General features: G+C 37.6%; 1 protein-coding gene across 3 annotated transcripts; it reads right to left on the bottom strand.

The window, feature by feature from the left end:
- Positions 1-641: 641 nt before the first annotated feature.
- LOC146484696 (uncharacterized) lies at positions 642-13,120 on the bottom strand. Of its 3 annotated transcripts, none has more exons than XM_085104431.1 (8): positions 12,844-13,120; positions 7,511-7,607; positions 5,608-5,955; positions 4,802-4,998; positions 4,084-4,249; positions 3,272-3,465; positions 2,227-2,460; positions 642-1,301 (listed from the first exon to the last, which is right to left on the bottom strand). In XM_085104431.1, the coding sequence occupies exons 1-8, from the start codon at positions 12,859-12,861 to the stop codon at positions 1,236-1,238; spliced, it is 1,320 nt and encodes a 439-aa protein (XP_084960557.1). In that variant the 5' UTR covers positions 12,862-13,120; the 3' UTR covers positions 642-1,235. The 3 variants fall into 3 exon arrangements, with proteins under 3 accessions (XP_084960557.1, XP_084960556.1, XP_084960555.1); XM_085104430.1 differs by having other exon boundaries at positions 7,511-7,660; positions 12,844-13,119; XM_085104429.1 differs by lacking the exon at positions 12,844-13,120 and having other exon boundaries at positions 7,511-9,083.
- Between the last annotated feature and the right edge of the window lie 1,814 nt (positions 13,121-14,934).

Genomic DNA, 14,934 nt, shown 5'->3' on the forward strand with positions numbered 1-14,934 from the left:
AACCACGAGGGCATTAATTTTGTTGCAGTGTAGAATAATTATGCAAAATTCCCAACCTAGCTGTCAAATACGTAAATTTTTGGTCATTTGTCAGTTTACCTTTTCAGTGAGTGTAAACAGTCTTTCTCCATAGCACTTGACCTTTCCCTCCAGCAGGTTCTTTTGCATGGCCAACCAAATTATCGATAGGATTTTACTCCCCTCGCACAACAAACTTATTAAAATGTATCGTTTTAAATCGCCTGACAAATTCAATTGGTTTCAAGAACTCACTAAAACAAGAGGTTCAGATTCATTGTAATTCACTTTTCTTGGGCGTTTTCTCAAGTTTTGATATGCTGTGTATGCATCCCATCATCTAACAACTAAATCACCATCGTATAACGATCTTGATAGTGGAATTCTCTGCACCACTGCTCTCTCCCCTCCTCCCTTTTCCATTCTCCGCCCTTTTTCTCTCCTTGCAACCCCTATCCCGCGTTATCTCTCCTACTCTCTGCCTCTCACATCCTTCCGGCCCCTTCTGCCTCTTATACTGTGAATCAGGACGAACTGCCTCATTCTTTTAGAATTTGTCCCATTTGACAGCAAAAATAACACTTTATCTAGGGAATAGAAAAAAGATAGTATATCAAACGGTGTTCTGGAATGCTCAGTCTCCTGACTCAGTTTTATTTCCAATTGGCGCGTGAAAGTAAGCTACAAATTAAAATAATATGAAATTGCAATTGGATTGCTGTACTGAACTAATTTAATCAAAAGCAAGAACCACTCGCACACTCTGATTCGTACGGTCGTCTCCCAAATCGTAAGAGCCCGCCTTCAGTCAGAAAGAATGTTTGTTCTATTGCTAAGAAAAAGACAGTCTTTATCTGGTCAGCAGAAATTTAAATAAGAGCCACCAGAATTAGCTTAATTGGCCAGAAAAAGACGTAAGATTAGGTTGATGGTTGAAGAGTTTTAAAGAGGTTAATTGTAGATGTTGAAGATCTCCCTTCGAATTCAATGTTGAAATTCATCAAATTTGAAACAACCCGAGACCGTCTCTTCCAGTCAGAAAAAGGGATATATATTGCTGAGGACAAGAAATTCTTCAACTAGCTATGCCCGAAATAATTTTATTTATTACTAGAGGGAATGAGGTTTGATTTATACCATCAGTACAAACAGCTGTTTATGTATCTTAAATCAGGGCGCGAATACGAGTCCTTTCTCAATTGAGCTGTAGCAATTTTTTATGTATTTTGTTGATTTATGATAGGCTCTTCAACCGCAGCATCATTCCCTTCCAAGAAGTATTCCTGGCAAAAGAGACAAGAAAACATAACTGTAATTGTTAATAACTTGATATCAATATGAATTATATACTAGATAAAACTACTGCAAAGATCAGACACCATAAAAGGGGTTGGGGGTAGAGAGGTTGCCCTAAGTCGGAAATTTTTGTCAGAATGTACCGGTTCATGGAATTGTCAATCCTGTCCTTATTTCAGAACCAAAATTTCTATTTTTCCAGGACCCTTTTTTAGAACTGATCCTTAGCCTCCATAACCGTTTGCAGAACTACAGTAGCTTCTAAGATCCATACCCGTTTTCACACGAAAATGGTGAAAATCTACACGCCCGTTTTCGAACCAAAACCCCATTACCCATATATACCTATATTATAGCTGTTACAGGAAGTTGCTCTACCGAGTTTTGAAGACATCCTCATCTGGTGAGAAGATACAGTATTTTAAATTCGATCGGGGATCAAGAGGCACTTTTGTTTTACAAATCTCTTTTAAGGTACAAATTTTTACGATCCAAGCGAGGTCATGTGGAAACCTAATTCAGTATGAAAATTAATTTTCACTTAATCAATAGTATCAATAAAAAGTGAAAACAGCCATAAAATAGATCTTTAGAGTGATCCTATGTCGTAGTATGGCTGATTCGCTTAGTAAGAATGTTATTTGCTGACTGTTTCATAAAACATAAGCTGAATTTTATACCAAGGGACTACATCCAACCTCCCGCTTTTAACAGAAAGTTTGTTATAATTAAAAAAGAAAAACTCTCAAAAATTCAATATCACGGGTGTGTTCCTGGTCTACCGTAACGTATTGAACCTCCAAAATTTTTCTGTAAATTTGATGTAAATTTAATTTAAGATATTCAGTTTACATCACATAATGATGTTAGAGACCCCTGTCAAATAATGTAGTAGACAAACAACCATCTTACCTTCCACACATTTTCGTGATGCTGATGACCAAGGTCACTGATAGGTGTCCCCAGGCCCCTAATAGGAGACTTGAACTGACGGTCGTCATCAGTCAGAAGTCCAGGGTTGTGTTTCTCTAAATAATGACGTAACTGAATGAAAATGTCACCGTAGAAGTTGTCTCCAGCACTGTCCGCCAGTTCTTTTAACTCATTCATGCATGCCTGGATGCTTGTTTCATCGCAAACAGACTTCTACGGTGAAAACAGAACAAGCAATTTCATATTTAGAAAGCTAAGCAATCGCACACAAAATCTTCACAAGTAAGATGCCATCAATCAGACAAGATTTACAGCGTTTTACTCTAAGAAATTATTTTTTTGGAAATTTCCAGCTGTATCAGCTGCAATTTCTAGTCGTCCCTAGTCTGACGAACATTGTGATCCAGACGCGCTATAACCTCGTACCCAGATCTCCAACGGTCAGAACTGAGATCTGAGTTCGAGATTAGACGCGCTATGGTCTATCGATATCGACATCGAGTTATAATCGGCTGAAGTCGGTACCCGGTATTTCTTCGATAATCTTCGGTCTTCTTCGAACATCCTACAATATACCAACGAACATTTTAGGAGAACAGCGTAAAACTGCAATTGTTCCTTGATATTTTTTTGTGACTGGCTTGTAATTTGCGCAGAGTAATTGCACTAGCCCCAGTTGTTCAAAGGGCGGATAACCTTATCCAGTGGATAAGTCACTATCCAGCAGTGCAAATGTACTCCAAACAACACTTCTGGTAAGTGTTCCACACAATCCCATACTTAAATTAGACATATGCGTCTACTCTATACACAAATTATAGGGCTGTAGGGAAATTCTTGCACATCTTTATTTGCCTCATAGTGGCTTATCCAGTGGATAAAATTATCCGCTCTTTGAACAACCGGGGCCTGGAGTGCAAATTAAATGTTACAGTCATTTCTGTACATTGTATTTAATTAATTTTTCTTATCAAATGAAATGTTTGCTGTTCTTCTGTACGAAAACGCTGCATGAATCACTAACCTGTGCTGTAATGGAATCATCAATGTTGATATTACTCCACCACCACCCCGAAGGGATGTACAATATTTCCCCGGGCTCCTGTACACATTCCAGTGGTTTGTGATCCTCTAGCAAATGAGGCCGAGTGTATGTCCACCACGTGAATGATTCGGACTGCTGAGAGTTTTGAGTCCGATGATCATTATGAACTACACCTAATAAAAACAGAAAGGCCTTGTATTAAGAGCACTTAATTGAACAGTGCGCAAATATGTACCAATACTAATGCAAATAGGAGAGAGTATTGAATTAGCCTCAGTTCACATTGGCAAGCCTGGCAAGCTTAGATGTGGCCCAATGCAATTAGGACTTTGTACTTGGAACCTTTTGTTCCAGTACCCACCAGATGGATTCGCAACCATAATCGAGTTCAACAGATATATAGACACTTGTCGTTTGTAAATGGAATGCCCTATTTTGTACGGCTAGTTCTAAACATTCTTCCGAATGGCAATTCCGAATTGGGCATTTGTTATTTTGAAGGAATTCAGAAGACTCACTACCGGTGCATCAATTAGCAATTTATAGCTGTGTTCTTGGTAACTAGAGGCGCATCCTTATTAAACCTAATGTTAAAGGAATTAGATAAACGTTTTTTGAACTACCTTTTAAGTTTTGAATCTATTTCATAATAATTTAGCCCTAAGATTTGGATGAATATTTTGTTGTTTAGCCGCAGTCAGCGTAGACTGCTAGTAATCTCTTTCTTCTCCCCTATAACTGAGTTCTATAGTCTGCAGTCTATAGTCAGCGCTGTACCGAATTTAACCTACCTGGTACATAGTATTGAGATGGTGGATAAAGGCCCCAGCGTTTTGTTCCAAGAACCAAAGCACTCCACACGGAAGCATTCAACGCCTGCACTCTCCAGTGATGCCCAGCTCTCTTGGGTGCCAACTCAAGAGACAGCTGGGATGGGCGAATATCTTCATCTATAACCTGAAAGTAAAAGGGCATTTTACTTTTCGTTTTAGATTGCTTATTCCATTTAAAAGAGTACGTTCGAAATCAGTTGTAAAGGCATAACGAAAACTAGTGATGATTAGACTGTATAAGTATGGCTAACTACATTATTACTTTTAATTTGTCCTTCCGTGCACACGTTTATAGAAAACAAAATAAACTATATGACTATGTACATTCATTCCTGACCTCGGAATACGTTAAATAATAATAAATTCTTGTCACAAGGTCTGAGAAATTAGAGCAAAACGTAGCTTTCGACTGTCAGTCTCACAGTCTTCATCAGCAAAGCGAGCTCCATGTTGTCACGTGATTGCATGTTGTGTAGTCACGTGACAACAAGTAATTAAAAACGGCACGAAGATCATAGCCTCCATCTCTGTTAAACGTGGGACGTTGGGGTCTAATAGGAATTTTTTAAATTTAATACTCTTCTTTTCTTTTGCGTTATTTCCTTTACTTTTTGTTTCTTTCCTTAGTATTTCTTTCTCTTCCTTCTTTTTCTGTTTCAGGGAATAACGCTCTAACCTCCATATAATCTTGAACGAATTTCGGAAAACTCATATCATCCAGCAGCTCGGGGTAAATCTGTTCAACATTCTCCATGACCACTTTTGAAGGTTCTTTATACATCTCCGAGTAACGACTACGATAATCATTCCATAGTTCATAGGGGGTAAGATCTTCCATTATTTCAACATTGACACCTTTTGTGAGGACCTTTCCTGTGAGGAGATCAGAAGAAAACGTATTTCTGAAATTTGAGCCTATTTTCGACGACCACAACTGTGCAAAATATCCAATGCAAATCACAAAGGAAACTTGAAATAGGGGCCGCAGACATCACTAGATCTGAAGCGACCTACTGTTCTCAGTGTTTACTTCGGATGAAGGGACACGTTCAAGTTGTTTTTCTTTTCCCTTTCATTTTGACTTTGTATATTTGACCAAAATATCATTTGGGAGTCTCTGGTGGTTGGTTTCTCTAGGGCTGCAAATAGATAAGTTATCAAAGCGCCTTTGCATTATTTTTTGCAAAGGATACTTGGTTGCGAAATTGAAATAGTTTCCAACGAACACAAAAAAGTCTCTTTGTTTTATAAAACCGTCCTCTTCCATCATCATCATCATTATCAACTTAAGTTAAGTGTAAAGTTATTAAAATGCTTCTTTTAGTAGGCAACGTCATTAAGAAAATACTCTGTGATGAGGGTGCCTACAAGAATACTCAAAATGGTGGCCTGCTTGTTTAGTGTTTATTTCCGCAACCCATAGACGAGGTTTTCCAGTACTATCAAAAGCCTGCGTCAGGCTATGTCAGCTGCGCCTCTTACCAAGTTTTGAAAAATCCCAGGACCGCATGACTTCCCAGGAGTCCATCATTCCCGTCAAAATGGCGGGTCTTCGGTTTTTCATATAACGTTCCACAAACGTCTCTTTTGAGGGCTGGTGGACACGCTCGATTGTACATTCACCTTCACGCTGTTCTTTTATCTGATCTGTCATGCGCTTAGAATAAAGCCATTCTCGATCCAGGCGCTTCTGGCGGCGCAGTTCGTGCGGTTGGAGGAGGTCTGGGTGTGATTTATTTTGGTTCGTTGCGTTAGTTTGAGCAAACCTTCCTTGGGGATTTTGTATCGGGGAAAATGCGTGGGAATCAATCTCATCGTGCTGTCCAGGATCTAGTAATTAAAATTAAAGCAAATGTTTTAACATTGAAGTAAACACCGTACTTCTTATACAGTTTTCTTTATTTAATTATGACCTATAAAATAAGCACAATTTGAAGCACACTTTAGGGACAGAGAAAGGTATCTTAATAATAGAGTGGCACTAAATGTTGTACAACACTAGTAAACATGTGGCCCTCTATCTGACTAAATTAAAAACTGTAAGAATCATAACACGGAGTTATAGCGTATATCTGAGGCAGACCTTGCCCTCTGTTGTCTCTCCTTGTAAGTAATGTTCCTATAAGGTTAAGGTTAAGGTTTTTTATTATTGTGCACTATTTATGGCTCACAACGAAAGGAAGTTACAATATATAAGAAAAGTAATATAAAGATAGCATTAAATTACATAAATGTGAAAAGTAAAATGTGCGCAGTGACCAAAGGAGCTTAGGCTTTCGAGTTGGTCACTGCCACGTGCAACTAACTGGCGTGTTCTTCTGCGTTTTATTCGCAAAGCTTGCGTTTCGAAATCAAGCCTTTTACCTGTCTGTAAGGTAACAGAAGCTAACGCGTAGTAATTTATTCTTGATTTCCTTGGTCTAACAGCAAAACTGAAATGATTTTGAGTTCTTTTTTAAGCTAAAGTTGTAAATAGAGGCCACCCAAAGAACCTGATTGTAAGAGATGCATTAATTTGGTATCTAGATAAGTACCTTTAATTAAGAAATCTAGCATCATCTCGCTCAGGTGACTGTACCCTCAATTAATAGTGATAACTATCCATCACTTTCACCGACACTGAGGTAAATAATTGTTTTAGAATAAACCTCATAAGCTGAATAATTACCGGACCAAAAAATTACTTTATTTCTGACAATATAATTATACCGACATATGGTCGGAAATTAAACTGGTGAAAATCTCGCCGTGCGATGCTCATCCACGGTAAGCGAGTTCTTATATTATAAAAATTCCCGTCCCGCTTTCTTGAGGATAAGCAGAACTTCTGGAGGCACTTGTTTAACTGCTTGGGTGTTATTTCTTCAATTGCTGTTGTTTTTTTTTTTTTTTTTTTTTCTTGTCTTGAAACAATGTTGCAAAGCATTAGATGTTTCACCTTGTACTTTTATAGTGCTCGACAGGTTACGGTAACTTTGATTTTTCGCCTTAGAATATGAGGTTGGAAAGATTAAAAAAAATTACCATTTAATGCCGTCAAACCAATTGGTGACCGTGGCGAAACGGGAAGCCATCTTGTTTCCCTTCGGCTACTCGGAGGTGAATAGTATCTGGCTAATTACATCCGAACTATCCAATCAGCGCGCGCGAAAAGCACCATTCGCTTGTGTAGTATATACTTAAGTTTATTATTATTATTATTGTATCTATCACGATGAACAACGACAACCTTTACCTCGACAGTGGCCTAGCACGGTACGTTTCACTGCTGATAAAAACGTCAATTCAAATATCCAAGGTGCAATGAATAGAAACTGCTACATCCTACATACGCACGTAGTTAAGACTTTTGACAAATGAATATGTTTTTTTTACTTGCTCTTACCTTCACTTTTTCGGATCGAGAATGAATCGCTGCTGCCACAGTCGTCAGGAGAAGCGCTCGCACAGATTTTGATTTTGTAATTTCCAGTCTGAACACTCTGTGGAACAAGCCAGCGATGAATCATTTTGACTTCGTTAAATTCGCTTAATCCTGTTGAAATATCCGCAACTTTGTTTTGTTCATTATCCAACAGTACTATGTTCCATTTAAAGGAGAATTTTGACTGAGTCCATGTTATAGGATATGACGTCTGCCCAGGGATCCAAACGTCGCCTTTCGTTAGCTCCGTCACCGTTATGGCGTTGCGTTGGTTTAAAGCAGATACACTAATTCGCGCGCAGAAAATAAGCAGTTCTAATATGAGCGTTAAGCAGGCTGTAACGTTTTCGTTCGACATTTCTCTAGTCTTCGTTTCGTTGTTTCCAGTTCGCGTAGTAGTTCGCTTTAGTCGGTTAATTATAATATTGTCAATAGAAACAGAAGCGCATAATAATACTGTGACACGTACGGCAAAATAGCCGTCGCTTGTCTGACGTCACCATGAAGACTGTAAACTTTTTCGAAACAACATGATTTTGTAAAAGAAACTATAGAGCTGAAAATAAGCTAAATTAAGAACTATTGTATAAAAAATAGTACAAAAAATGTTAATGTTCCTCTTTTTTGTTTTCAGTAAGCCTAATTTAAGACTCAAGATTGTACTTTTCCTTCCTTATTGACTAATTTTCCCCTTTTATACATATATTATATATCATGGCCTAATAATCATCTTATTCGTAATATCACAACTCCAACGTGAATTTTTATTACTTTTTTCTACATTTCCCAGTTCCAGTTGCTGTTTATAACAGCTAGAGAATCTTGTCATGCTCTTTTGGTGTAATTGTTAGCACAGGTGACAGCTTTTCAAATATGGACTACATTCAGACGGCAAATGTAAATTTTACGGACAACGTATTGCTGTAATTAACATCTACTTAGTCAATGCCAAGAAATAAGTTGTCATCAGTTGAAACCCACCTTAAATTTAAAAAATATAAAACTCCTTCCTTGTTTTTGTAAAATTTAATAAATTATTGGTTACCTTTAGCGACGTTTGAGAGAATGTGAGAAAAACGTGGAACCTCGTGTGAATTGATCGAGGACAAGTGTTTGGAACCACATCACCGACATTTTCCCCAAACTTTAAATGTTCATAAATTTTTGGCTATTCAGTTCGGAAAATAGAAAAGTAGCTCTTTTCTTGTTTTAGCCATTAAATTTTGGATGAACGTAAGCCGCGAATCACTGACTGTTTAAAACAACTGAGATACTCGCCAGTTCCATGTCTGGCGTTCCTCGCTCTACTCAAATTATCCTTCGTGTTGTCATCGGCGACCTTAAAAAAAGCACGACAGCAACACCAACAAAAACGTCACTTAGCAAGAAGTATTCAATATTCCATCCCGTTTAACTTGCAAAATGAAAGCGAATTATCCTAGAACGTGATAAGTAGCAACTATAAGTCCAGAAAAGACAGAAAAACTCGCTGTTTTGTGCCCATGTTCTTCTTTGCATAGGGTCATTTCACGTCCCTGTTCATTCTCGACTCCAGAGCTCTTCTGCGCATGATTGTTAGAAGCGTAAGCACTGGGGTCGAGAATGGTCCCTGTTTTGCAGAGGACGTCAACAAACTATATAATTTTTTTTTAACGGACGCGCAGAGCCATTGATTTGTTCATTAAATCTTTTGTTTTTTGACGTTCTCCTTGCCGTCGCGGTCGTGTTTTCGTAAGGTCCCTCCGTTGAAAACATGATTTTTCCTGTTCTACTGTCTAAAACAGAAAGCCCGAAAGTAAAATCTGAAGAATGGGTCAACTATGAAGCTAAAGGCCTCGCGTCACCTGTGCTGTAACCGTAACTGGAAATTTATGAATTCACCTGATATACACTGAGTTTAACTTAATAGAGTCACCATAAAGATTTACAAAAGCTGACGTTTTGAGCGGTCGCCCTTTATCACTGAGCAAACCAAGGAATTATGGGTCGCAAGTATTTTGTATACAACTAGTTAGAGGGATTGGTAGAATCATGGCAACATGAAATAGATAAATGAATAGAGTTCTTTCATTTGATACCATGGAGACTGAAGCAAGAGACGAATTTCGGCCTTCAGCGTTTCTCTGTTGCCATCGAAATGCCAGCTTGAAGTTAAATTTATGTTTTTCATTCCTCCATGGAGCGCGGCACCGAGATTTCCGTTTAGAAGCTCACCAACTCGGATGGAAATTAGACGGAAACGGAGGGAAACAACGTTGAAATAGCTACTTTGTGATATATTTCATTACAGTGGAACCTCGATTTTACGATATGGCAAGGGGACAGCAAAGTCATATCGTTAAATCGGGATATCGTTGTAAATGAACTCCCGATTTACAAATAACATTTGGCGGGACACAGAATGTTGATCGTTAAATCGAAAATATCTAACAATATTTTCGATCGTAAAATCGGGGTTCCAGTGTACTTTATTTCAGACGTGTTCTTAATTTAATTCTTGCTAGTACTTGAAATAAAGCTTCAGGGCTTCCTACGGCAGCAAAAATTTTCTTTATTAAGTTGATGTCAAGAGTTCCAGTCCCGAGGTGATGTTCGGGGGGAAGGGAAGGGGTCGTAATAGTGGGAATTGAGTTATGCGCTATAATATGCGAAAACGTATATGTACTCCTACCTATTAAGTCTACATTTATAGTGTACCGAAAGATGTTATTGACTGAGTTGTCTTTTATTTTAAGTCGAAGAAAACACCACTTAAGTCAAATAAGATGCTGTCATCTTGTATTGCGCGTGCGCACCTGTGTCATGCTGTCATCTTGTGTTGCGCGTGCGCACCTGTGTCATGCGTTCTTTTGTGCTGTGCGCGCGAAGGCTGTCATCTTGTGTTACGGGTCCGCACCCGTGTCTATAGCACCTACATGCTATTTCCACTTTAACACTTGTAATATTTTTAGAAACGTCGGAGAACAGAAACAATACATGACAATGCTGGAAGAACTTGGCAGTTTGGTCGATAAACGCACCGTTAACACATTCCACCTGGTGTTACCATCAAAGTTATTTTAAGGATGGTACCTACTTTTGTTACTGTGTGTACGTTCTGCGCATCTCGAGATACTCGGGTTTCCTATGGATGGTTCCTAGTAACACAGGGATATTTTTGTGCGGTTTAAAACTATGTGGAGAAAGCTGAACTTAGCAAGTGCTCTTGGTATCCAAAACAAAAATTGGGGGTAACCATGCACTTTTCGACTGATAATAAAGTTTCAGTTTGGATAAAAACGCCGCAAATTGCTTTGTATATTTTGTTGCTTTTTTGAATAATTGTTGCTTAATTAGCTCTAAGACATGCACCGCTACCCCTAATTTTTTTCTGGATTCCAGTAGCCTATATTAAGATCTGCTTTTCTTGCATAGTCATAAACTGTGCAAAAATACTTTATTAGGAGGCACCGTCCTTAAAGACATGGATTAATCGTTTCACTTACTGATTATGTTGTTCCTTTGTAGTTCTTAAAATGGCAGTTCACTTTTTAACTTTCATGGGAGAATGGACTAGGGGTGTAACGATCCACATATCTTTCGATTCGATTGTTATTTTGCCTGATTGTTGCTTCTCGAGTTAGAATATCTCGAAAGATATCTTTTTTGGAGTTCAGATACTCTATGCGAGAAAACCAGATCTTAGTAAGAGCTTTTGGAATCCAAGAAGAAAAAAGGGATAACCACGCATTTTGCAGCGATAAATAGCAACGATCAATTCTAAAAAACTTGAAATACATAACAATGTATAGCATTTGTTAACAAATTGAAGTTTAATTGTTCCTGAACTGAAAATGTGTGGTTGTCCCCAACTTCCATTTTAAATTTCAATAACCTTTGCTAAGATCTGTTAGTCCTAAACCGTACAAAAAAAAACCTTTGATTCAATAGGCACCGAACTCGAGATCCGGGATCATGTATCCGAGATGCGCAGAACATATGCGTTCAAGAATTCTTGAACTGTGGAAAATCCCCGCCACCTCGAAGCTCTTTTTAGTATAACTGAGTTAATTTTCAGTGAATGGTTGATGCTTTTGCTTTGAATCCTTATAATACACTATATATAAAATTATCGACCCTTCACGGTTTCTCTCCTATAAACTCGCGTGTTCCGAAAGCATTTAATACTTGAATCAATATACTTTAAGATGTGTCCTTTATCCGCCTAAAAGCTGAATAAAATCGCGTGCTAAGCTGTATTTTAGACATTGCATTTGCGTGTTCCGAACGCATTTAATATTGAAATTATCATATACTTTAAGATGCGTCCTTTATCCGCTTAAAAGCTAAATAAACTCGCGTGCTAAGCTATATTTTAGCATTTTAGACATTGCATTCACGTGTTCGGAAAACACTAAGTACTAGAATTCCCGAAACTTTAAGTTGCAAGTGTCTCTTTATCCGCCTAAAAGCTATATAAACTCGCGCGCTCAGCTATATTTTAGATACTGCATTCGCGTGTTCCGAAAGCATTAAGTACTGGAAATGCCATAAACTTTACTGATAAGTCCTTTATCCGCCTAAAAGCTAAATAAACACGCACGCTAAGCTGTATTTTAGGCATTGTAGTCGCGCGTTCCAAAGGCATAAAGTACTGGAATTACCGTAATTAAAAGTTTAACATGCGAATGTTCTTTATCCGCATGAAGCTAAATAAACACTGACACACGCTAAGCTTTATTTCCGGCAATGTTTGTTTGATTTAGCAACTTATAAGCGGATAGCGAAAGAGTTTTAGGCTGTGTTGAACAATTAGTGGTTTTACATGAATTATAAGCTGTCGATTCGGGGTAGGCTTATTGTTTTTATTGCTTTTTTCAAATCGGTTTTTAGTCACTTGTGACCAGTGACTTAGACTCTAGCTAGACGAAGGAAACGATTCATGAGGATCGACTTAATCTAGATCTAGACCGTTTTATCGAGTTTTAGTTTTAAAGCCACCTGCATCGAGCAATCCAAAATTGTCATCCAGCATAAGGAAAAATAAGGAAAATGTCTCTGAGCCCAGCCGTAAAATCACTAAAATCATAAGAGATGACAAAGACAATGGTTGTCGAGAAAAAATTGGTCCGACGAAATCCCGACGAAAAGTATATTGCGCTCATGAGGAGTTGTGGAACATGAAAATAATTGATAAACAAAGCTCGAACGCTCAATAAAGTCCGGAACTGAAATGTATAAATAACGATGTTCAAAGGAAATGCTAAGCCTTGATAATTGGCAAAGGCTTATCAAAGACGGACAATGACTCTTACCTTGAAGTTCACATTCATATACTGCTAGGCAGTACTCACGTGAAAGGGAATCCAGACGTAAATTTTAAGGCATATATTACTCACTATCCGGCACCGACTGATCGATCATCGAAAACTTGTCGATAAGTCGATAGTTGTCTTAAAATATTTGTCGACAACTGTCAATGGTCAATAATGGTCAATAATGGTCAATAATCACGAGATTTAATTCTTTTCCTTTTAGGTTCTAAGTGAGAGTAGCAAATCAAAAACACTCATAACTGCTAGTACGTCAACTATATTTGTGACTCGATCCGGTTAGAAGGAAGAAATTTTGTTTTATTGTAGTTTCCGACGGCAAGGCAAAATGAAATCTTGAAATTTCCGCACCTACTTAATCCGCGTCTGGTGCTCTAAAGGCTCAAAGGGTTTTTTTTTTGTCTTCTCGATACTTTTTGGTTGAAATAGTTAAAATCTAACTCTAATTACAACGAAGATCGATCAAAATCGATAGTCACAAGAATTCATATCGTTGTTTTTTTTAATCGATTTCCGGTATTTCTCAATTAATTAGTATCAAATTTTATCCACAACGATCCATTTTTATCGATTATCCAAATGACGTGTGTGTTACGTCCTGTCAGTGTAATTTTATTGCTTTGCTCTCCTGTATAAATATTTTAAAACTACGGTAAGCTCACTGAAAAATCGTTTCTTAGTGATTGCGGCTATTTTTTGTTATCTCATTTCAAGATCCAGACAGAATGTTTTGACCAAAAATGACTCAGTGCAATAGCCGATATTAAACTGCTAATTAAGGATCGGAAACAATAATTATATGCCAAGTACTCGACTGGAAACACATAGTACTCATTGGTCAGCATATTTCTAAAATAAAAGAAATAACTAAATATGATAGGGTGGACTAACTCAGAATAGCGCGCGTCCTAGGTAGGGTATGGTTCTTGATTGGACTAAACGTTTTATTAAAGGGAGAAACATTGTTCGAAGTCACTTACCAAACACTTGAAATAACTCACTGACCATGAATTCAATATTTGGCATCCGCTGATAAACTGCTGAAAATAGTTAGGTCTGAGTTTCCAGAAATCATGAACTTGACAATGAACTCTACGGCCAAGCCGAATATTGGACAAGAAAGTAAAAGTTGTTCTGATTGTTATATCTTAATCTCCTCGTTTCTAAGCGGCATTTAAAATTGCAATTTTAGTTTCATGATCAGATGTGGCGCTTCAGCTCTTGAGAGCCGCTCGCGTTTCCGGACAACATTTTGATAGTTTAGATGTGTTCTTTATCCATTCTCGCTAAGCTAAATAAACACGCTAAGCTGTACGTATCTCCGACTCTTTTTGTTTGTATGCGGGGTAAGCGGATGAAGAGCTTTAGGCTGTGGAATTATTAGTCTTGTAAACACGCGTGTTAATTGAATGACTTTCGTCAAATGACTGCCCAGTGGCCAGTATGTGACATGACTGGACCCCAGTGAGATGAGGCATGTAACGCTCCATGAAACTGGTTTATGTTCCCAGTCAATCTACATTACGATAACCAGTATTTTTTGAATTTTTTTAAACGGAGATTTGAAATTTACTTGTCACTTTTGAACATTGCCAACGTAAACATTTCCTAGTTAATTAACGGTCTAAAGCTATAAATTTTTCTTTACATTACACATTACTCAGCCGTAATAATAATAATAATAATAATAATAATAATAATAATAATAATAATAATAATAATAATAATAAAAATAATAATAATAATTATAATAATAATAATATTAATAATAGTAATGATAATAATAATGATGATAAAAACAATTGTTTTCCAAGTATTTTGAATTTTTTCAGTTAATGCCTCTTTTTCGGAAAAATTTCCACAAAAATCTTCAAGATTTCATTCAAAAGCCGAACATTACAAAGTTATATAATCTCGGAAACACCGGTCATGCATGCGTGACGTATAGCAGACCGTCTGTAAAGATCGACCGTTTTAGTTTAGAGCTACTTCGACTAATTATATGAAGAATTCAAGAATTCAGTGCCCGTCTGACGATTCAATATTCTTATCCATTATCGGGCCGCATTAATG

The sequence above is a fragment of the Pavona decussata genome, unplaced genomic scaffold, assembly GCF_977016875.1.
Source record: "Pavona decussata unplaced genomic scaffold, jaPavDecu1.1 SCAFFOLD_31, whole genome shotgun sequence".
In the NCBI taxonomy this organism is placed as follows: Eukaryota; Metazoa; Cnidaria; class Anthozoa; order Scleractinia; family Agariciidae; genus Pavona; species Pavona decussata.

Bases quoted from the DNA above. Each gene is read 5' to 3' on its own strand.
- LOC146484696 (XM_085104429.1), bottom strand. From the start codon at position 7,907: ATGTCGAACGAAAACGTTACAGCCTGCTTAACGCTCATATTAGAACTG. The intron at 4,250-4,801 runs GTTAGAGCGTTA...TTTTACTTTCAG, and splicing joins TCGTTCAAGATTATATGGAG to GTTATAGATGAAGATATTCG. The intron at 2,461-3,271 runs GTTAGTGATTCA...TTTTCACCGTAG, and splicing joins ATGATTCCATTACAGCACAG to AAGTCTGTTTGCGATGAAAC.